General features: G+C 46.0%; 1 protein-coding gene across 2 annotated transcripts in view; it reads right to left on the reverse strand.

Annotated features, from left to right (window-relative positions):
- Positions 1 to 25,102, reverse strand: part of LOC311110086 (lymphoid enhancer-binding factor 1-like) — a gene marked incomplete at both ends in the record, with an annotated part of 49,591 nt that overhangs the window by 10,997 nt on the left and 13,492 nt on the right. For both annotated transcript variants that reach the window (XM_084188648.1, XM_084188649.1), the window contains 5 exons: positions 1,670 to 1,777; positions 2,904 to 3,069; positions 3,813 to 3,932; positions 4,513 to 4,603; positions 11,366 to 11,498. In XM_084188648.1, coding sequence (XP_084044774.1) covers positions 1,670 to 1,777; positions 2,904 to 3,069; positions 3,813 to 3,932; positions 4,513 to 4,603; positions 11,366 to 11,498 — 618 coding nt within the window. The remainder of the gene's footprint in view (positions 1 to 1,669; positions 1,778 to 2,903; positions 3,070 to 3,812; positions 3,933 to 4,512; positions 4,604 to 11,365; positions 11,499 to 25,102) is intronic.

Raw genomic sequence — 25,102 nt, forward strand, 5'->3', positions numbered from 1 at the left:
GCAACAGCAGCGTATGTAGTCTTTTTCAGTCTCCTAGTACCAAACATCAATATGTAATTAAAACATAAAAAATGCTAAATATTACTTGGGAGAGCTGGTCCTCGACTGATTACCATGGAGAGCGTCAGTCAACCCCCCTCCAGTGAGCACTGATCACTGAGCTCCACTGTGAGTAAGTGTGTATGGATTTATAGCTTATAGCCAAATCCCCTAGGGAGGGGGACTATAGGTAGAGATAGTGGCGTAACAGTCATTCTAGTCAAATATGAGCAGCACTTTGGTTTCCTGCTGCAAAGTCTACTAATCCACTTATTTATGATGAGCTAATCTGGGTTCCTCTCACACCGCTGTGGCAGACAGAGAGAGGAGAGAGGGAGGGAGGGGGAGGGGGGCAGGTGATGTGTACAGTAGTTACGACAGTGTGTGTGTGTGTGTGTGTGGTACAGTACTATGAAGGGCTTAGTTTATGTTGGAGGGGTGCTTGGTGTTAAGTGTGTGTTATGATGGAATGGACGTGTGCGAGCAAAGCTTCTCTCTATGAGACACATACAGTGGTAGAGGCCATCAGACCATGAGGTCATCCTCTACTTCCTGGCTTATTGCTTTAGCCTATCAGATCTGTCAACACCAATAGGGTAAGGGCTAGGAGTTGACATGGAAGGAGACTAAAGTCTGTACTGTGTTGTACTGGATTGTCCTGCCCTATACCGTCCTGTCCTGCAGTGTTTCCCCCAGCATGGTGTGGTGGCGGCGGGGCGACGGAGGCAGAAGGTGAGAGGTGCTGTGCGGGGCTGTCCAGAGAGGAGGCAGATGACCACTACAAAGAGCCCCTGTGGTGGTGGAGTGAAAGTGAGTGCTGGAGCCACACTTTTTAACAACGGCAGGCGCTAGCATACAGTCACATACACGGAACGGTCTCACACACACACGGAACAGACACACACAGATGAACAGGACACTAACATAACAGGTGCCCTGACACACACACCCACACACCCCTTGTTGCTGTGCCATCTGAAAATCACACAGCAATCTACTCGTCACTCTAAGTGTCTACGCTCCTGGCAGGGGCATCAACTCTGTTTACATATCCAAGGCTTCCATGTTGATACGGAACATCAAAGACTGGCAGCACCATCACAGGCCACTATTCTCAGTGTCTCATACTACAATCCATTGTGCTGGTAATAATAGCATGGAATTAGAGTGCTATGAATTACACATTAGGCTGTAGCATAGCAGCTAAAAATGGACACCATTATCATGGAAACGGCTAATGTTTATTAGAATGTTGTAGCTAGCATTGTGTTAATAAAGCTAACAAAGAATACTAGCTACTGTCCTGAAATTCATAAACAACAATTAGCCTACATCAAAACTGAACAGGCCTGGGTACAAATCATATTTGAAATACTTGAAATATTTTAGTGGTGCCTGATCAAGCTTGACTGGCTAAATGTGACCAATGGAACAGCCCCAAAAGTGCAAACCCTGCTCATCTGGCACGTCAGGCAGACTCAAACAAACACTCAAAAGTAATTGAAAAATTTCAAATATTATTTGAACCCCGGTCAGAAAAATAAAATCACAGTTGACAAATCACACACACACACACACACACACACACACACACCTCTCCGCTGCCAATCTGTTTCCGTATGATACTTACATAATTATCTCTGGCAGACCAGCCTGGGTAGAGCTGCATGTGGAGCTGCCGTTCCTTGCGGGCTAATTCGTAATACTTAGCTTGCTCTTCTCTGGATAAAGCATGCCACTGTTTCAGTACATGGAGGGAGGTTACAAAACAAGGAGAGAGAAAAAAAAGGTACAACAGCACACAGTCAATTACTGGTATGCACTTTCATGTCCCCTCCAAAGACACGGGTGCTATTGTTTTGGTGCAGAAAAACTATTCCTTTATAAAACGTACAAACGTTTGGTAAATTTTTTTTATAAAAAAGGGCAAACATGATGAACAGATTAACATATGGGCAAGAGAGAAAAAAAAATACTTTGATTTCATATCAAAACACTGGTTCCAATTTAGTGGCGCTTTTGCTTCAAACTATGTCAGCGGGCAATTACTGAACAAAGGCCGCAAACGGAGCTTTGCTGTGGCTGGCTGCCCCAACCAAAAAGGCTTTCTGTTAAGGTTTTAAACATGTTCTAGCGGTCTCTTTCTCATTCAGTTTCTTTCTTCTACCCCAATTCTCAAAAAGGAACACATTTTGTCATTTCCAAACCACACTATTATTATCTACGGCAAGTTTTTATAAAAAGTCAATTTGGTTAAAACGTCCGCTAGTCAGTCAGGCAGAAAGTGGATCCGCCTGATGAGGGAAAGTAACAGGTTCGGACAAAGAGATGGTCATCATGATTAGTCCCTTGAAGGACCTTGATGTAGAAGAGTTGAAGGAAGATCTCAAACATAGAAAGAGAATCCATAGAAAGGGCTTGGAACCTCTAACCAGTCAACCCATTATGCCATCATTTGTATATGTATTTATTAGGGATCCCCATTAGCTGTTGTCAAGGCAGCAGCTACTCTTCCTGGGGTCCAAACACATTAAGGCACCTACATTACATATAAAACAAAAGATAAAACAGTACACCATCTAACATTATTACACCACATCATTACACTCTCCATGATTTGCATGGGGAGACCCGCTCTATGGATTCCATTTCTATGATCTGGAAGCCCTCTAGCTGAACGAGAGATGCTCTCAGGTGGTTTTGGTTTACAGAAGAACCCAAAATGGTGGCTTATGGCCATTCCCCTAGCACACTACCCTGGCCATCACCATCACACTAAAGGTTTCAGACCAGGGGGTGGTTAACCGTTCTCCACCCCAGGTGGGGGTGCTCTAAACATGGGTTCTCCCCTTCACCATACGTACCCTCCGTCCCAGGATCTGGTTGATGGCGGCGCTCTCCTTGAGCGTGCACTCTGCCACCACGTTGGCCCTCATCTCCTTCATGTACAGCATGAAGGCGTTCAGCGGCTTCTTGATGTGGGGTCTCTTGGGCTCCTGCTCCTTCCTCTGGTCCTGGTGCTGAGGCTTCCTGGCAAAACAATTGGCGAGAAAAGAACAAGGGAGCGAGGTAAAGAAGGAGGAGGGAACAGCGGCGGTGATAAAAAAAAAGAAAAAGAGGGTTGCGATGGAGAAACTGGGCCTCCTGGAGTGTGAGAACAAACGGCGAGGGGTCTGTTTCGCCTCAGCCAATTGGGAGCGAGGGTGCGTGCGTGCAAGGGGTTTCCGCGACGCCACGAGTCTTTAATCATGTACAGTCATACAGTCTTGGCGCTTTCAAGCGGAGAGAGCGATTACTTCACCAGTAATGGCAACCAAACCTTTCCCCCCCCAGCACACACACTGCCAATCGCTTAGTAGCCCCAGTGGCACAGGACCTTGATGTGTGTCTGTGTGTGGTGTGTGCGTCTGTGTCTGTTGGTATGCATGTTGTGATGCCAGGGGCCAAATGATGCGTGGTGGGGCCCTTATCAGCTCTGTGAGGCCCTTGTTGCTTATCTACTCACATCAAGGTGATAGGAGGGAGGGGAGGTTGGACTGCTGCTTTGTTGGGACATGTGGTTGAGTCACCAAATACCTGGAAGTATCCTGAACTCTGAATGTGCTGCTAATACCATGAGGAGGAGTAGAATAGTGAGGTGTGTTTTGGTAGGAACGTGTGTTTTCAGTGTAACAGGGGAGAGGGAGGCGTGAGTGTTTGTTTGATCTACACTCTACTCACGGCTGGCCCTGTGTGAAGCGGACCCAGAAAGGGCCACTGTTTGGGGGACTCACATGTGCATCAGGTCGTTGTCGTGCTGGGGCTCGTGTTTGACCTGGGGGTTGACGATGGCCGGGTGGGGGATCCCTGTGGCGTGAGGGCCTGGGGGACCCGGGACCATGTGGTGTGAGAACCTGGAACAAGAACCCATGCATTAACTTTAGAACCTCGTCCTCTCTCTCCCCAACATACTCACACTAGGTGAAATAAGAGTTAATAGATATTCAACAAAAATACAGGAGAGGGGAGGTAGGAGGAAATCATCTGGGTCCAAAGCCTCTCCTGTCTATACCAGCACTGTCCAGACACATACCAACCAGAGAAGGGGGAGAGAGCGGGAGAGCGAGGAAGATAAATGAGAAGGAAAGAGAGATCCAGAGTGAGGCCTCATACGAGAGCTACTAACATAGTGCAGCTCAGAGGGAGCCGCTGACACAGGGCGCCTTTTGAGCAGCTAAATAGACAGATGAATATGCGAGAGCACATACGGGGCGGTCTGATGGACTGGCCTGTTTGACATGTGCTGGGCACAGAGAGAACCAGTGTGGTTCACAGCCCTAATGAGAGAGTCCAGGGCCTGGATTTCCCCTCTGTGTGCCTGTCTGTCTGTAGGATCATCCTTCTCAATGGATCCACATGTACAGTACTGTATATAGTTTGTCTCAATCTTCACTTGTTGAATGGGTGGTTGTGTGTGTGTCATCCTAAACGTACCATCCCAGTGGGGGCGTGATCTGTCCCACTCCTCCAGGGGAGAGGGGGTAGAAGTTGGTCATGTCCGGCCCGGGGTGATGGCGCTGCATGCCTGTAGAGAGACAGGATGAGTGGTACTGTCCTGTATGAGAAGGAACAGAACATGCATTCAATGACCCGACCATGAAGATAACACGTTGTTGAAACGTTGTTCCATAGAGTGTTTTTACCATATTGTTGTTGATACCGTACATTATTTGGTAGAACATATAATATAACCGTGAATGAAGGGTAACCACCCAATGATATTCCAGCATCTTTGAATGGTTTGATCCTGCATGTCACTGACATGACAAGGACATCTGTGCCATGCGGTGTTGGAATTCAGTGTATGAACTGTACGTGTGTGTGGCGGTGTGCCAAGTGTGTATTATTATAATAATATACACAGAAAGGTTCGCATTTGCCCCCATGTAGCCCTCCAGTCCGTCTCTCTAGAAGCGGATCAGTGTTCATTAAGGCCCGTCTCTGTGCTTCTTGTAACGCTCCCTGCAGACAGCATTCACTGGGGCTCTGTACTGTCACTGGCTCCTCAACACAGCTAAGCTCTCCCGCGCTTCATCAACGCTAGGCCTCTTGGGCTTCAAGGTCAAGGACTCTCAGCCTCCCTCCGCTTGTTGTGGAGGCTGGAGAGAAGTTAAACTGGAATGGAGGGACGGAGAGAGGGAGGAGGGGAGGGTGAAGGAAATGAAGGTCCCTAGTAAATGGATATGTCAGACTGGGAGCTATAGTGAAGGTGTGCTGTGTAGGCCCGTGTAGAAGGCCCTGCAGTGACATACACACACACACACACAGAGAGAGACAGAGCGAGACAGAGCGAGACAGACAGAGAGGAGAGACAGAGACAGAAGAGAGACAGAGACAGAAGAGAGACAGAGACAGAAGAGAGACAGAGACAGAGGAGAGACAGACACAGAGGAGAGACAGACACAGAGGAGAGAGACACAGAAGAGAGACAGAGACAGAAGAGAGAGAGACAGACAGAAGAAAAGGCAAGTGCCTCCAGATTAACACCATCTCCTAATCCCAGATGGATCCAGGCTTTTCTCCCTCACCCCTTCTCTCCATCCCCCTCCCTCTTTCTTCTCAGGCTGCAGTCTAAAGGGGTCTAACTCCCTCAGAGGGGCAGAGAGAGGAGGCTTATCTCCAAAGCCACTGTAGCAACGCTGGATTCCAGCACCCCCAGCCCACTTATTCACCACCCCAGTCTCAGGGTGCTCTGTAGGGCACTAGGGAGGGAGGGGAGGAAAGGGAGGGAGTGAAAGGAAGGGGAGAGTGAGAGAGAGAGAGGAATGGGGGATGTAAGGAGCAAAGAGTGGAGGGAAAGTGAGAAGGATAGGAAAGTCAGGAGGGAAGGGAGAGAGATGGAGACGGAGGGAGGGGAGCTCAGTGTTAACACCAACTCAAAGCACTAAAAAGGTGTGTAATTACTCGCTCACGTCAACACGCTTCACACCATTTTACCCTCCTAGCCTTGCTTCTCAGAAAACACTACCTCAAACATTTTCATACCCTTATCCAAATCTAGACATACCTTGTATTCCAATATATGATCTCATTAAAATATTATATTTTAAGTGTTTCATTTTTTCATTGTAAATTACAATGTGAAGTCTGAAATCTGCATGTTCAAAGGGCTCTGGAGTTCGACCTTCGATCCGGCGTTACCGCCCGGCACATATTAGAGCTTATTAGGGCCCATAATGAGAACATCCATGATTTTTTTAAATGATTAATGAGAAGATCAAAGTCCTGATCCCGCTATGGAGTGTAGCGAGCCGAGTGGCTGATGAAAAAAAAATATATATATACAGTGGGGAAAATAAGTATTTAGTCAGCCACCAATTGTGCAAGTTCTCCCACTTAAAAAGATGAGAGAGGCCTGTAATTTTCATCATAGGTACACGTCAACTATGACAGACAAATTGAGAAAAAAAAATCCAGAAAATCACATTGTAGGATTTTTAATGAATTGATTTGCAAATTATGGTGGAAAATAAGTATTTGGTCACCTACAAACAAGCAAGATTTCTGGCTCTCACAGACCTGTAACTTCTTCTTTAAGAGGCTCCTCTGTCCTCCACTCGTTACCTGTATTAATGGCACCTGTTTGAACTTGTTATCAGTATAAAAGACACCTGTCCATTACCTCAAACAGTCACACTCCAAACTCCACTATTGCCAAGACCAAAGAGCTGTCAAAGGACACCAGAAACAAAATTGTAGACCTGCACCAGGCTGGGAAGACTGAATCTGCAATAGGTAAGCAGCTTGGTTTGAAGAAATCAACTGTGGGAGCAATTATTAGGAAATGGAAGACATACAAGACCACTGATAATCTCCCTCGATCTGGGGCTCCATGCAAGATCTCACCCCGTGGGGTCAAATGATCACAAGAACGGTGAGCAAAAATCCCAGAACCACACGGGGGGACCTAGTGAATGACCTGCAGAGAGCTGGGACCAAAGTAACAAAGCCTACCATCAGTAACACACTACGCCGCCAGGGACTCAAATCCTGCAGTGCAGACGTGTCCCCCTGCTTAAGCCAGTACATGTCCAGGCCCGTCTGAAGTTTGCTAGAGTGCATTTGGATGATCCAGAAGAGGATTGGGAGAATATCATATGGTCAGATGAAACCAAAATATAACTTTTTGGCAAAAACTAAACTCGTCGTGTTTGGAGGACAAAGAATGCTGAGTTGCATCCAAAGAACACCATACCTACTGTGAAGCATGGGGGTGGAAACATCATGCTTTGGGGCTGTTTTTCTGCAAAGGGACCAGGACGACTGATCCGTGTAAAGGAAAGAATGAATGGGGCCATGTATCGTGAGATTTTGAGTGAAAACCTCCTTCCATCAGCAAGGGCATTGAAGATGAAGCATGGCTGGGTCTTTCAGCATGACAATGATCCCAAACACACCGCCCGGGCAACGAAGGAGTGGCTTCGTAAGAAGCATTTCAAGGTCCTGGAGTGGCCTAGCCAGTCTCCAGATCTCAACCCCATAGAAAATCTTTGGAGGGAGTTGAAAGTCCGTGTTGCCCAGCGACAGCCCCAAAACATCACTGCTCTAGAGGAGATCTGCATGGAGGAATGGGCCAAAATACCAGCAATAGTGTGTGAAAACCTTGTGAAGACTTACAGAAAACGTTTGACCTGTGTCATTGCCAACAAAGGGTATATAACAAAGTATTGAGAAACTTTTGTTATTGACCAAATACTTATTTTCCACCATAATTTGCAAATCAATTCATTAAAAATCCTACAATGTGATTTTCTGGAAAAAAAATTCTCATTTTGTCTGTCATAGTTGACGTGTACCTATGATGAAAATTACAGGCCTCTCGCATCTTTTTAAGTGGGAGAACTTGCACAATTGGTGGCTGACTAAATACTTATTTTCCCCACTGTATATATATATAAAATAACAGAGACACAGAGAACGAATAGGCAAAAGTGTGATAGAAAGAGCGAGAGAAAGAGAGATGGATAGAGACTGCCCTCTCTTTCCTACATATCTTTAGCTCTTTTACAGTATCTAGGTCTGGAAATGCCAGGGGACTTAATTTATAGCTAATTGATCTAGCAGATCTCTTCTACATGGACCAGTCCAGGCTATGGGAGTGTGTGGATCGATTTAAACTCAGATCTCCTCCAGCGGTTTCTTCATATAACTCCATTCTCTGCTATGTTTATCATCAACACTCATACTCAATCCCTGGGGACTACTCACACCAAAATGTATGAGGACTGTAAGTGAGGACCAAAATGTAAAAACTGAGCACTCTGGAAAGCATTATTGTAAAGAAATCCTGTAGCTACAAGGGAAGTGAATGACTTTCTGGAGCAAATGTAGGCTTTCAAATGTGAGTTCCCACTAAATCCCCTATTCAGTTGTCCTGCTGTGTACAGGTACATAAGATCACTACGATGTCTGGATGGATCTGGTGTACGGTGGCCATATTGGATTATTTACTCAACTGCCTCGTCATCACACATCGCATCCTGTCTGGTCTGCCTCCTGCTTTTAAGTGGAGGAGGGGGGGCTGTTGCGTTGCAGCCGGAAGGAAGAGGGGAGGAGAAGAGGGGAGGGGAGCGCATATGGAGGGCCGGGGCCAGACCAGTACAAGGCCTATGAACCTCTGCCAAAGTCTCACCCTGACCGTGCCTGGGCTTTCCAACTGCCTTTGTGCTCTAGCGCCTGTCAGGGATTTTACCTTGACGTTTTTACCCAGACAGACAGAAAGAGAGAGCGAGAGAAAGAGTGTCAGATATAGGGTGACGAATGGAGGGAGGAAAATGAAGAGAGAAAGAGGTTTTCAGCAGTGCGGTAAAGCCGACTGCCTTGCCTTGTCTGAGGAGCTGTCTGCTTTATGCAGGTAGGTGGGGAGATGCAGTACGCCGTGTGGAGGAATGTGTTCTAGTTTTCTTTCTCTGAGACAGATCGTCACCTAACCACCTTGTGTAGGTGGTTGGGTGAACTTATGTTACATTTCCCTCAGAGGAATAGCTTTGGCTTCATGCCTCTTTGTGGAGATGGGTAGTGATGAATACAGTGTGATGTGAATATCTTTACTACACAGAACAAAAATATAAAAAACGCAATATGCAACAATTTCAAAGATTTTACTGATTTACAGTTCATTTTAGGAAATCAGTCAATTGAAATAAATTCATTAGGCCCTAATCTATGGATTTCACATGACTGGGAATACAGATATGCATTTGTTGGTCACAGATACCTTAAAAAAAAAAGTAGGGGCATGGATCAGAAAACTAGTCAGTATCTGGTGTGACCCCCATTTGCCTCATGCAGTTCGACACCTCTCCTTTGCATAGAGTTGATCAGGCTGTTGATTGTAGCCTGTGGAATGTTCACCCAGTCCTCATCAATGGCTGTGTGAAGTTGCTGGATATCGGCAGGAACTGGAACACGCTGTCATTCACGTCAATCCAGAGCATCCCGAACATGCTCTTTTGGGTGATATGTCTGGTGAGTATGCAGGCCATGGAAGAACTGGGACATTTTCAGCTTCCAGGAATTGTGTACAGATCCTTGCGATATGGGGCCATGCATCATCATGCGGTGATGGCGGCGGTTGAATGGCACGACAATGGGCCTCAGGATCTTGTCACAGTATTTCTGTGCATTCAAATTGCCATCGATAAAATGCAACTGTGTTCGTTGTCCGTAGCTTATGCCTGTCCATACCATAACCCCACCGCCACCATGGGGCACACACGTTGACGTCAGCAAACCGCTCGCCCACACGACGCCATACATGTAGTCTGCCATCTGCCCGATACAGATGAACCGGGATTCATCTGTGAAGAGCACACTTCTCCAGCGTGCCAGTGGCCATCGAAGGTGAGCATTTGCCCACTGAAGTTGGTTCCAATGCGGAACTGCATGAGCTTCTCTGAGACGGTTTCTGACAATTCTTCGGTTGTGCAAACCCACAGTTTCATCAGCCGTTCGGGTGGCTGGTCTCAGACGATCCCGCGGGTGAAGAAGCCGGATGTGGTCTGCTATTGTGAGGCTGGTTGGACGTTCTGCCAAATTCTCTAAAACGACGTTGGAGGCGACTTATGCTAGAGAAATGAACATTGAATTCTCTGGCAACAGCTCTGGTGGACATTCCTGCAGTCAGCATGCCAATTGCATGCTCCCTCAAAACATGAGACATCTACCGGTCAAAAGTTTTAGAACACCTAGTTACTCATTCAAGGGTTTTTCTTTATTTTTACTATTTTTTTAATTGTAGAATCATAGTGAAGACATCAAAACTATGAAATAACACATATGGAATCATGTAGTAACCAACAAAGTGTTAAACAAATCAAAATAGTTGTTATATTTGAGATTCTTCAAATAGCCACCCTTTGCCTTGATGACAGCTTTGCACACTCTTGGCATCCTCTCAACCAGCTTCATGAGGTAGTCACCTGGAATGCATTTCAATTAACAGGTGTGCCTTCTTAAAAAGTTAATTTGTGGAATTTATTTCCTTCTTAATGTGTTTGAGCCAATCAGTTGTGTTGTGACAAAGTAGGGGGGGTATACAGAAGATATCCCTATTTGGTAAAAGACCAAGTCCATATTATGGGAAGAACAGCTCAAATAAGCAAAGAGAAACGACAGTCCATCATTACTTTAAGACATGAAGGTCAGTCAATACGGAAAACTTCAAGAACTTCGAAAGTTTCTTCAAGTGCAGTTGCAAAAACCATCAAGCGCTATGATGAAACTGGCTCTCATGAGGACCGCCACAGGAATGGAAGACCCAGAGTTACCTCTGCTGCAGAGGATAAGTTCATTAGAGTTACCAGCCTCAGAAATTGCAGCCCAAATAAATGCTTCAGAGTTCAAGTAACAGACACATCTCACCATCAACTGTTCAGAGGGGACTGTGTGAATCAGGCCTTCATGGTTGAATTGCTGCAAAGAAACCACTACTAAAGGACACCAATAAGAAGAGACCTGCTTGGGCCAAGAAACACGAGCAATGGAGTCCAAATTGGAGATTTTTGGTTCCAACCGCCGTGTCTTTGTGAGATGCAGTGTGGGTGAACGGATTATCTCTGCATGTGTAGTTACCACCGTAAAGCATGGAGGAGGTGTTATGGTGTGGGGGTGCTTTGCTGGTGACACGGTCTGTGATTTATTTAGAATTCAAGGCACACTTAACCAGCATGTCTACCACAGCATTCTGCAGCGATACGCCATCCAATCTGGTTTGTGCTTAGTGGGACTATCATGGTTAATGATGTCCACTGGTTTAGTGATTTGAGTGGAGCGGGGCATTGCCTACCTTGTTTGGGGTTGACATCCTGGGGGTGGTGTCCGGAGTGGGGTCCCGGGGCGAAGTGTTCGTCGCTATACGTGATGAGAGGGGTGAGAGGATGGACCGCATGCGACGGCTGCACCACCGGAACCTTATTGGACTGGAGAGGGGGGGGAGAGAGAGAAGCACATTAGATAAGGCATTACATTACCTTTCCTCAAGTCAGTTAGCAGCTAGCATTTCCAGAGTTTTCCAGCGCTAAATCAAGTCCCGGCCCTCTCTCAAATGACAAGGGTACGGCCGTTTGGGGATTTGTGTAGCACACACACAAAGGAGCTGGTAAGATGAAAGAGCCGGTGCAGTCACAATTTTCCTGTTTTTAATTATATTTCCATGAGGTCGAAATAAGACTCTGAAATTGTGAAAATTATAATGCCCTTTTAGTGTAAGAGATTTTGGAGGGGAGGAAAAACACCTGTAATTTCAGCCTGTTCAGGTGGCATGGAGTTTTTGGCCCACAGCATGACATCACGATCTGATTATTCTGGACCAATGCATACAGTGGGGAGAACAAGTATTTGATACACTGCCGATTTTGCAGGTTTTCCTACTTACAAAGCATGTAGAGGTCTGTAATTTTTATCATAGGTACACTTCAACTGTGAGAGACTGAATATAAAACAAAAATCCAGAAAATCACATTGTATGATTTTTAAGTAATTAATTTGCATTTTATTGCCTGACATAAGTATTTGATCACCTACCAACCAGTAAGAATTCCGGCGCTCACAGACCTGTTAGTTTTTCTTTAAGAAGCCCTCCTGTTCTCCACTCATTACCTGTATTAACTGCACCTGTTTGAACTCGTTACCTGTATAAAAGACACCTGTCCACACTCAATCAAACAGACTCCAACCTCTCCACAATGGCCAAGACCAGAGAGCTGTGTAAGGACATCAGGGATAAAATTGTAGACCTGCACAAGGCTGGGATGGGCTACAGGACAATAGGCAAGCAGCTTGGTGAGAAGGCAACAACTGTTGGCACAATTATTAGAAAATGGAAGAAGTTCAAGATGACGATCAATCACCCTCGGTCTGGGGCTCCATGCAAGATCTCACCTCGTGGGGCATCAATGATCATGAGGAAGGTGAGGGATCAGCCCAGAACTACACAGGCCAATGACCTGGCCAATGACCTGAAGAGAGCTGGGACCACAGTCTCAAAGAAAACCATTAGTAACACACTATGCCGTCATGAATTAAAATCCTGCAGCGCACACAAGGTCCCCCTGCTCAAGCCAGCGCATGTCCAGGCCCGTCTGAAGTTTGCCAATGACCATCTGGATGATCCAGAGGAGGAATGGGAGAAGGTCATGTGGTCTGATGAGACAAAAATAGAGCTTTTTGGTCTAAACTCCACTCGCCGTGTTTGGAGGAAGAAGAAGGATGAGTACAACCCCAAGAACACCATCCCAACCGTAAAGCATGGAGGTGGAAACATCATTCTTTGGGGATGCTTTTCTGCAAAGGGGACAGGACGACTGCACCGTATTGAGGGGAGGATGGATGGGGCCATGTATCGCGAGATCTTGGCCAACAACCTCCTTCCCTCAGTAAGAGCATTGAAGATGGGTCGTGGCTGGGTCTTCCAGCATGACAACGACCCGAAACACACAGCCAGGGCAACTAAGGAGTGGCTCCGTAAGAAGCATCTCAAGGTCCTGGAGTGGCCTAGCCAGTCTCCAGACCTGAACCGAATAGAAAATCTTTGGAGGGAGCTGAAAGTCCGTATTGCCCAGCGACAGCCCCGAAACCTGAAGGATCTGGAGAAGGTCTGTATGGAGGAGTGGGCCAAAATCCCTGCTGCAGTGTGTGCAAACCTGGTCAAGACCTACAGGAAACGTATGATCTCTGTAATTGCAAACAAAGGTTTCTGTACCAAATATTAAGTTCTTATTTTCTGATGTATCAAATACTTATGTCATGCAATAAAATGCAAATTCATTACTTAAAAATCATACAATGTGATTTTCTGGATTTTTGTTTTAGATTCCGTCTCTCACAGTTGAAGTGTACCTATGATAAAAATTACAGACCTCTACATGCTTTGTAAGTAGGACAACCTGCAAAATCGGCAGTGTATCAAATACTTGTTCTCCCCACTGCATGTATCCTCCTACTTTGAAGGGGTAAGTGGGGTAGGCTCTAGAGTCTAGACCATCCTATCCGCCAATCAGGGTTGTGTATGTAAATATATTTACATTTGTATCAACACGCCCACACAATCAGACTGAGCATTTCAGGGAAATAAATTATTACAAATATATTTTGTTCAGGTGGCATGGAGTTATTTTCATGAAATAAACAGATTTATTAGACATACGTAAAATAAAATAAAACTGCATGGGGGCTTTAATGGCGCAGTAAAAAATAAAACACCTTCTTGCAAGGGAGGTCTCAATGTCCTCCCCTTCCAGCCTTTCCCCAACACCTCAAAACTTTGTTTAGCCTTGGTCAGTGAGTACTGCCCCTATTTCCTGCTTAAGGGCAGAGGGGGGAGGAAAGAAGGGGGAGAGTGAAAGAGAGAGCCCCACAGGGTAGAGTTAGAGCAGAGGTCTTAACGGTGAGATCAAAGGCAGTCATTAGCCGGTGAATAAGAGGAGTTCATTACAGAGCCAGCGCCGGGGGGAAGGAGGGGAGAAGGAGGGATGAGGGATGGAGGAGGGGTGATAGAGAGAAAAAGATAGGGCAAGAGAAAGAGGGAAGGAGGATGAGAGAGAGAAATAACATATGTTTCCCATGCCAATAAAGCCCCTTGAATTGAAAGAGGAGAACAAGAAAGAGAAGGAGAGAGAGATCTCTTAGAGACGTCTGCGGTAGAACCAAAAGGCAGGGTTAATCACGTCAGCAGTGGTCTGGCCACAGCACCCCCTTCCCTACCACCCCCCACCTCTGGGCTGACACAGAGACCTGCACAACCCCCTCCACCCTGGCCAGACCCCCAGCCGCTTACACGCTCCAACAGCACTGAACACATGGTACTGCTTAGCCATGCTAAATCTACTATTCACGATCAGAGCACCCAGCACTGGCCCTGGATCTGCTTGACTTGTACAGTCAAAACAGCATTTCTAAAGGATATACTGCTTTGTCTGAAAAAACTGTCAATCTATTTTGGTGTGTGTAAGAATGATGGGTAAACGTATAGCATGATATTTCAAAAGGCTATACGCTTGATCTGAAAGTCATCCATCAACCCATCCTATACATTTTGACTACACCCAATCTTGCCCAACATATAAAAAATGCTAGCAAATGATATCCCTAAATAAATAAATAAAATATATTATATATATATATATATATATATATATATATATATATATAAACAGCACTAGGTGACTTTCATTGGCTTCATTTGCAGCAAGGCGATTCATGCTAAGGTGACATTCTCAGCAAGCTAATTTGTGGCAGGTCCACCACCCCCCTGGAATTTCCTGTGTTGCCGGACCGGACCCTCACAGACTGGCACCACTCTACCACCTCTCCTCCTACCCCATCTGGGAATGTCCTAACCAGGGGTTTAGCAGTAGGGTGGGGTGGAGGGGTTTAGGTCTGCACCCTGGCCAAGGATCTCAGCTATGCACACCTTACTAAAAGGGGGGGGGGGGGGCTTCATCAGTGTCAGATTCCGGAGCCTGGTTAAGCAGCAAGACTCCCAGGTCTCCAGCCCTCTCTCTTTTGCTCACACACACACACACACACTCTCCAGCATCGAACATATCAAGTGCATTTGGCTTAACCACCTCTTACGTAATGTTGGATCTTGCCTCAAAATAGTCCAACATTTTCAGAACTAATTTCCATAGTGATGAAAAACACCCAAAAAAGGGGTTCCGATCGAAAACAGAGTGAGCATCAACAAAAAAATTATAATCTCAATCCAACTTCAAACAAACAAAATTAGCTCACTCATAGCAACTAATTAGTCCCTAAACCCTGACTCTAAAGTCCTGAAGTCCCAGGAGAACCCAGGTCAGCCAGAATCAAAGGTCAGGGGATAATCTGTGTGCTGGAAATAGCTTTAATGGCACTTTATCCCACCAGGATGAGGACTGGAGAGGACTCCCTAATAGAGGGCCTGATTTGGGCCTGGAGCAGCCAGGGACATGCCTATACTAGTTGGGGCTAAAATTATACCATCCTCACCCCTCTTCGCTTAATTATTACGCCTTTCAGGTCCCATTTGCTTCCCTGTGGGAACGAGATAAGAACCTGGATGGAGGATTTTTATTTAAGCGCTCCAGTCTTCGGGTTCTCTTCTCCGACAGAGGGAGAGAGAAGGGAGGATTCTAAACCATATATATAAAAATGAGACAATTTAACAAGCATGCAGTCAGATGCAGGTACAAAGACAAACCCACTTCCCCCCATATCTCCAGCTCCATCCCATGGCAGAAAAACCAACACGGCCCGATTGCTGACCGACTCTCTGGCACCTGAGAAAGCCGAGGAGCTTTTGAAATGCCCTAGCCTCCACCATGTTGGAGAAGACCTCTTTCGTGCTCTCCCAGTCGCAGCTGTCACAGCCCATTTCTCTCAACTTCTTAATAAACTGTGCCTCCATTGTGTACCGTCCTTAAGGCTAAAGGCAAAATCCACCAGGGGAAACCTGAGGGCTTCTGTGACCGACACAGCTTTTACTGAATCTAGGAGGCACACATGCATCCTCTACCTAAACAATAGCTCCACTACCATACTCTACCTAAACCATAGTACCACTACTACTAGCCAGCACCATCCTCTACCTAAACCATAGTACCACTACTACTAGCCAGCACCATACTCTACCTAAACCATAGTACCACTACTACTAGCCAGCACCATCCTCTACCTAAACCAAAGAACCACTACTACTAGCCAGCACCATCCTCTACCTAAACCATAGCCCACTACTAGCCACTAGCCAGCACCATCCTCTACCTAAACCATAGCCCACTACTAGCCACTAGCCAGCACCATCCTCTACCTAAACCATAGCTCCACTACTAGCCACTAGCCAGCACCATCCTCTACCTAAACCATAGCTCCACTACTAGCCACTAGCCAGCACCATCCTCTACCTAAACCATAGCACCACTACTAGCCACTAGCCAGCACCATCCTCTACCTAAAACATAGCCCACTACTAGCCACTAGCCAGCACCATCCTCTACCTAAACCATAGTACCACTACTAACCAGCACCATCCTCTACCTAAAACATAGCCCACTACTAGCCAGCACCATCCTCTACCTAAACCATAGCTCCACTACTAACCAGCACCATCCTCTACCTAAACCATAGCTCCACTACTAACCAGCACCATCCTCTACCTAAATCACAGCACCAAGATGTCTGTATACAGACGCCAAAATAAAATGTTAAATTGTCACAATGTTAAAATGGACAAGGAGAGTTTTGGGGGAGTTGACTTGCACAAAGAGAAGGGAGGGGTATTTCTGTTCCCCCAGAAAACCCAAGTCATTCGAGGTGACCCGGCATCACTGAAGGAGCTGCCATTTTAAAACTTTAATAGCTCCAGGTGGTTTCTTATGGACTAGCCGCGCCACGCCTTCCTTTAAAATCACTTCCTGCTTTATGCCAAGTTTACAAAGAATAGATTTTTAAAAAGTGGTTGCACAGCTCCGACTTGACCACGACCGTGGATGGTCATGCAATGTCGCCTCGATTTGATCGCCCCTTCTTATCCCCGTGACGATGGCTCAAACTGTGGCAGCGGAGCGGCTGGCGGCCATATTGGAGGTCTTTTTTATTGTCAGGGAAGAAATAATAGGCTTAGGTTCTCTTTTCTATTCATATTTCACACACAGAGACAGAGAGAGACAGAGAGAGAGAGGGCACGGATTTGAAAATAAACGTTCCATTTGAGAATTTTATAACCAGGCTTGGCCGGCCCTTTTCAAGCGGCCTTAGATGTGGTTTGAAGAGAAATTCATTGCGCGGAACTGGAGCTGGCAGAGCGCTACGGTGCTTGAGAGGAGAAACTCCAGCTCCAACGCTTTGCTTTGTAAGAGAACAGGGAGGCTCAATGCCTTGGGGCGCTGCTCTGTGTGTGTGTGTGTGTGTGTGTGTGTGTCAAAAATGGGGGGTGTTGCTTGGGTAAAGAAAACTGGTGTCTTGTGTGAAGGCGGTTGGATGGATGGGTGGTCGGATACAGTCCGGTTCTTTTTCTGGCTGACCCCACTACTGTTAGATTTAAGGTTGTATTCCACACAGAGTCAGGGTCTAGTATGGGTACCACTGTGGAGGAGCATAGTCTTTCTGCTGGTACAAATCAGTGTGTTTGTGCACCCAAGTCCATATTTTTGTGTATGTGCTTGTGAATGCATGCGTGTATACCTGCATGGGTATTCAGATGTCCCATCTTAATTTGATCAGTTTCTCATAGCAGAAAAAGAATCCTGCAGCAACAGGAAATGTGAATTATTATGTGGATTATAATTTTTAATTGTCATTTTTGTAGGGGTTGATACATTTTCAGTAAGGATAAATCAAGTCTGACATTTTAAAGTGGAAATAACAAACTTTAGAAGCCTTTTTAAACGGAGGTTAGCATTTTTTGTCAAGAATCTGGTTCAGGAGGCAGCTCTGCAGTAGTCACTATGCGACAGCCAAAAAGTCATAAAATCTGATTTTAAACCTAACCTTAAGCACACTGCTAATGCCTAACACTAATATCGCCACCCCTTCCCTTACATAGTGTACAGCGCTAGTCGACAGTTGGCTAACCCCCCCCCTTCCCCTACTGCCTGCTTGGCATCTCTAACTCTTCTTCCCCGGTCACCACTTGCCTTTTGTACTCCACTCCATTATCCCTCGCCTGCCGAGTGAGGGGGGAGGGAAAACGAAAAAAGGGGGACGTTTATAATAATCGCTTCCCACTTCTGTAATTTATATGCAATGAGGACTCAGCGTGCCCGTAGCTACAATCAAGTGTGTGCCGGAACCACGTGAGGCGTTTCCACAAACAGTCGGGGACGGAGAGACTAAAGTGGCAGATTCCCATGATTCCCCATGCTGCTAAATCCGCCGACTGAAAAGCCCTTCCTCAGCTTCTGGCTGTTCTGTTATGCAGCCAGGGCCCTTTAACAGCCACACCTGAACACACACAGAGAGAGAGAAAGAAGAGAGAGATCGAAGAGAGAGAGAGAAACAAATCCAATTTTGATAAACTCCCATATCTATTAGGTGAAATACCAGTGTGCCATCACAGCAGCAAGATGTGACCTCTTGCCACAAGGTCGACCAGTGAAGAACAAACACCATTGTAAAAACACAGACATACTGAAACCGAGAGAGATAAAAAGGTATAACTGCAGACACAACAGAATGTGTTAATGTGTTGGCACCCTCAGCGGGTCAGATGAAACCGGAAGCATCCGGTTTTTAGGGGGAAAGCAGAGAAGAGGCGAAGCCTGAAAACCGGATGCTTCCGGTTTCATCTGACCCCAATCAGGTCTTTCTTTTACGCCTGCTACGTTAAGTTAATGTGCTGGTCAGCTTGACGATTACTCTTCTTGGAGAGTTTTCACCCATATTCCCGCTCTGCTATTCTGATGTCTGGATTGCTGCACACCTGCTTGACCACATGTGACCTGCCGGTCTGTGTTTCAGGCGGGACTGTTTGATGACAAGCTACACACAGTCTGTCTATGAGTCAGTCAGAACATACTAGCATGTTAGAGAACAATCACAGTGTAGACATACAGTAGAGAGGACAATCACAGTGTATACATACAGTAGAGAGGACAATCACAGTGTAGACATACAGTAGAGGACAATCACAGTGTAGACATACAGTAGAGAGGACAATCACAGTGTAGACATACAGTAGAGAGGACAATCACAGTGTATACATACAGTAGAGAGGACAATCACAGTGTATACATACAGTAGAGAGGACAATCACAGTGTATACATACAGTAGAGAGGACAATCACAGTGTATACATACAGTAGAGAGAACAATCACAGTGTAGACATACAGTAGAGAGGACAATCACAGTGTAGACATACAGTAGAGGACAATCACAGTGTAGACATACAGTAGAGAGGACAATCACAGTGTAGACATACAGTAGAGAGGACAATCACAGTGTAGACATACAGTAGAGAGGACAATCACAGTGTAGACATACAGTAGAGGACCATCACAGTGTAGACATACAGTAGAGAGGACAATCACAGTGTAGACATACAGTAGAGAGGACAATCACAGTGTATACATACAGTAGAGAGGACAATCACAGTGTAGACATACAGTAGAGAGGACAATCACAGTGTAGACATACAGTAGAGAGGACAATCACAGTGTAGACATACAGTAGAGAGGACAATCACAGTGTAGACATACAGTAGAGAGGACAATCACAGTGTAGACATACAGTAGAGAGGACAATCACAGTGTAGACATACAGTAGAGAGGACAATCCCAGTGTAGACATACAGTAGAGAGGACAATCCCAGTGTAGACATACAGTAGAGAGGACAATCCCAGTGTAGACATACAGTAGAGAGGACAATCACAGTGTAGACATACAGTAGAGAGGACAATCACAGTGTATACATACAGTACATTCATGTAGACTAGTTCAACATGACACTTCAGCCTCTACTGAAATTCTCTCATCAGTCTCTCTCAGCTGAGAGAAAAGGATTCTGAAAGTAGAAAACGGGGGAGATCAACTAAGACGACAGCAAAACCAACCCTGATCCTGGCTCTCCTAGCATGTTTGAACACTTGTTCTCAGACAGTGCCACTGATGACTCCGTACAGGGCTACTGTAAAAAGCTGTGAACACAAAGACGGTACATAGAGAGAACTGTGGGTGTGGGGCGTACTTAATCCCTATGGAGACATACATAGTCTGGCCAGGTGTTTCCTCTCAGTGGCTCTGCGTGTGTGTGTATAATGCCAGACCTTTGCACAACAAAGGTGACCAAACACACCCCCTCCAAAAACGTCCCCCTCCCAGTTTCTCTCTGTTTATAGGCCACAAAGAAAGGGACCGCCACTCTCCTCTCTCCACTACCTCTCCACCAAAACACACTACCAACCCGGGTGAAGTTTAAATAAATAACCAATTACCATTCCCAGAGTGGTTCGAACCCCCAGGAAGTCAGTCAGCCAGCCCAGCTCTCAGTGAAGTGTTAAAAATTGAACGTTTTATTGGCAGGATGGCCTTTAGGCCAGGGGGCTTAATGTAACGAAACCCAATTAATAAGAGAAGAAAGCCAGGCCGCCAGCGAGGGATGGAGGGAGGGAGGGAAAGGGGGAGCGCCACGCGCCCAGGGTAATGAGAAGTACGAGGGGAGCGGAGGAGTGAACGAACGAGGGGATAGAGAGGAGTGGAGGAGGAAATGAAAGCCTGCCCTGGAGAGAAATGTACATCCATGAACTGGAACCCCCCCCCATTCCCCTGTCCTCAATCTCATAGCGTCAGTCCAATAGTTCAAGCCAGCTCATTGCTGCCTGAACTAGTTATTCAGAAGTGTCCATCCATATTTAGAACAACCTTAGATTAACATTGACACCCAGTTTTTTTTGCCTTTCAGTTTAAACTTCTCCCTTTACATTTATTTGCATTGACCAAATCCCATTTTCAATGCTACGGTGATGTTGACTGAATTACTGTGGAAATCTAACACGTGAAGAACCAGTCACTCATCATAAGACCCCTCTTAAATAACAAACGCCACCGGGAGAACACACAAACACAGTACATTAAATGCGCAGCGAGACGCCACGACGGGCGAAACGCTAAGAACACACAGCCTGCAAAACAAACACTAATGTACACACACATTCTACAGTAGAGACTCCCATGTGTACCCACCCCACCCACCCACCTCCCCACAGCCCTCCTGCTCTGCCTGCATATGCAAACAAAAGGGGCCCCATTTACAGCTAAGTGTCATCTTTCCATATCACCAACAGAAGCTCTGAATAGGACACAGATGAATTAGGATGTATTACCCAACATCCTTGAGTTTTCAGATTGAGGATTCAACAGAGGCTGAATGGGGGTTTCATAACCCAAACCATTGACCCTCTGGCTTCAAGTGTATTGCCCCAAGCAAACCAATCACACTGGCTCACACTCTCCTCTCATGAAGGTGCCAGTTGGGATAATGTGTGTGAAATAGGCCCGCTCTGATGAAAAGACCCAGGTAACATTTTCTCAAAGTGTAGAAACTCTGTTCTTTCCTTGTGTTTTGGGAAACTAGGCCATTAGAAGCACTGAGTTATAACAAGAACTCTCTATAGGGAAACACTTAAAAAGGACTATAGAAATGCTAGTCCCCGTCAAATGGGTTAAAAAGATTCACTACAGCTATATTGGGGGTTGGGCCAATGTTCTGAAGCTCAGTGGTGGTTGAGTTCTGTGAAAGTTGCGTTTGGGTTGTGTGTGGGGGATGGGCCAATGTTTTGAAGCTCAGTGGGGGATGTGTTGTGGTTGTGTGAAGTTTGTTTGAGCGATGTGTTGTGGGTGTGTGGGTGTTTGTGTGTATGGGGGGGGGGGGGGGCAATGCTGGGCCAATGTTTTGAAGCCTTCTAGTGCCTTGCCTGGTAGTTGTGTGGAGGTTGTCGGAGCGTTGTGTGAAGGTTGTCGGAGCGTGTTTTGGCAGAGCCCAGGGCACTGTGCAGGATGTTCACCTTGTGGCGGGGTGCAGGCCTCATTATCACAGCAGGACCTGGTCACATCAAAGAGCTGAGAAAAGGGCAAACATTCCACTGAAGTGCCACTGTCAGCAGGCCTGGCTACCCCCCACCAGCCTGACCAAGACCTGCAAGCGTGCTCACACACACATTTTTTAGTTACATATATAACGTAAATCGGCACTTCTCATGTACGAGCCCAGGCAGACACAGTGGAAAACCCCCACATTGAGTGAGTCACACGACTGACTGCAGCTCTTTGTCCTGGCAGAGTTTATGGGAGAGGGAGAACAAACTCTTCCACACACCCACTTCACCTACATTTCAAACAAAATTGTGATTGACCATCTAGGGATCCCCACAACACTTTTTTTAATCAAGTAACTTCTTTCGCCTATAAAATCAAAAATCTAGTGTAGTTGGCTACAATATCAGCTAAGATGACAGAAATACTGGTTTCTAATGAGGTGATGGAGAGAAATTGAACTCTAGAGACCTCTGGTCTGAATCGGGTAACCGGTAAAGCTGACCACAAGCAGAAGTTGAAGTTGTGCACCTGGGTCCGGCACCGCTCTTTATTTTTCTTATTGAATCAAAAACGGCAAGTCTCCGTCGATCAATTTTTAGCTACTACCCCACTGCTGCATGAACACACTGAATGGTTTATCATTAGAAACCTTTTGGACCGCCACATTCACAACAACGAATGCTAGCGAGCCAGGACCCTTAGAGGAGGCACACAAATGAAAACGCAGCACAAGCTAATGTTTAGCGCTCGCTAAAACCCAAGCCCGAGTCTCACGACACAATAACAGAAGGAGAGAAAGGAGAGAAAACCAACACAGAATGATGGGGGGAGAAAAAGTGCTGAGAAAGTCAGCCTCATGCGCCACGTTTTAGAAACCGAGGAACAAGAGAGGATTTGCCTGCTACACCTAGATAGTGTTTCCCCCCCTCTGCTCTCAGTCAGGTATTCTGGGCATCAATGGCTGTCAGTTTGGATTTGGGAGCTCAGCGTTGAGGGGGGAGAGTCTGGCTGGAGTGGCGGGGGTCTTTGTGCCTGGCTCTACCTGTGGAGGAGGGAGCTGGAAGCAGCAGTCAGCTAGCAGTCCCCTCTCAAAGCGCTAGCTAGCTCCATGCTAACTAGTAACTAACATTTGATATTGAGAGCTGTAGGCAGGTAGCAGTTCCCCCTCAACATGCTAGCTTCATAAGAACTCCTACAGTAACCTAAAATCTCTTAGTGCAGTGGTTCCCAACCAGAGGTACTAGAACCCCTAGGGGTACTTGGCCTATCCACAGGGGGTACTTGAGAAGAATCATAAGACCATAGGCCTACTGGTAAAATGCACGAGGGGGTACTTCAGAGGTACTCCGGGTAGAGCAGAATTCAGTTGGTGGTACAGTAACAGGTTGGGAACCACTGTCTTAGTAGTCCTCTTTGACATGCTACCTAACAAACACTAGCCATTGAGGGAAAGGGTAGCTAGCTTAGCCATAGGGTCATGGAAGGGTGGTGAGAGCCAGTGGGAGGCAGATGGCGACAGGCTGGCGGGGAGTGAATGTTTACGAGGAAGGTTTGAAACGGCACGCGTCGAGGAGAGGAGCGTGTATCAGGGGTGAATGATTTGAATGGGAGTCGCTTGAGCTGGGGAGTGTACTGACCTAGTTTCACTCGTGCGCGCACACACACACACACACACACAACCTTGGGGAGGTAAACACTCTGGCACAGTGGTAGGTAGGGGATCTAATTCAATGACAACAGAGCAGGAGAATGAGCCAACTGTCTGCTAATATATTTATATTATTAATCTAAAAAAAGGCAGTGAAATATGATGTCCACACTCATATACTCATGTAAAGGAGGGGAAAGTGTTGTATGCACACCTATTGTATATTAATTAATATTACTTTTAAAATAGTTTTGCTGACCGGCATTTTGCTCCTGTTTTAACCATAGCAACTCAGAGGATCCATTCTGCCCCAGAGCCATGACGCCTGTGTCCTAGCGGTCTTACATGTGAACTTCTGACCCCACAGTCACATGATCAATGGCCTTTTCACCTCAGCGCACCTCTGCTTTTTGAAGACCAACGCCTCTTAGCCGTCTACTCCCACTGGCTAGGCAGCTAATAGCCAGGTAATAGACTTCAGCAGGCTATTGGATTACCTATAGTGAGTCATTTCAGCTTCGTCGTGAAATATGAAGGATAAACTGACCTAAAGTCAGTCCATTTTTACAAAATTATATTTTGATAAAAAGGTGGAGGAGGTTTCTACATAAGGGGCTTTTATACTACTCCTCCTCTTACTCTCTAGCCAAGATATAGTGTTATAAGCCCAGTCATCGTTACTATAAGCCAAAGCATTAATCATTGTGGATCCGGTTACAAACCATTCTTGTCTTTTATAAAGTAATGGACAGAACTACAATAGGTCCGACTAGCAGCCCAGCTGTTGTTTAGGTACAACTCCTCGTTTTTAAAGGGTTAACCGGTGAGACACTAAACACCTGCTTTTCAGCCTGGAATTAGTCATTAAAACCCCACATTTTCAGCTTCTCTCACACACACACACACTCTCTTCAGATCTGAATGAAAACAAAGCCATTCTAAAAAGGCGTAATCCCCTCGGAACAAATGGCTATTCTCCACCCATGTATGACTCGGGCTGCGTCCTAAATGACTCCTTGTTCCCTTTATAGTGCGTTACTTTTTAACAATACCCATAAGACTGGTCAAAATTAGTGCACTATAAAAATCGGGAATAGGGTGCCATTTGGAATGCACCCAAGGGAACACTTCAGCCAACCTTTCCAGGATCAACCCAGTCACAAGAAAAGCTCCGCCCCTATTGGTTACTTTTGTGAGACGCTTTTGTAGAGACATAACACAAACCAAAACAACGACCGTGTTAAAACACGGTCCCTGACAACGGTCGGACCATTCTCTCGACCACCTCTTAAGAAATGGTAATCGTCTTACTTTGTCATGATATATTCAAATCCTGATTGTAAAGAAAGAAACTGCATGAGGCC

The sequence above is a fragment of the Coregonus lavaretus genome (assembly GCF_964263955.1).
Source record: "Coregonus lavaretus genome assembly, contig: SUPER_35_unloc_1, whole genome shotgun sequence".
Taxonomy (NCBI): Eukaryota; Metazoa; Chordata; class Actinopteri; order Salmoniformes; family Salmonidae; genus Coregonus; species Coregonus lavaretus.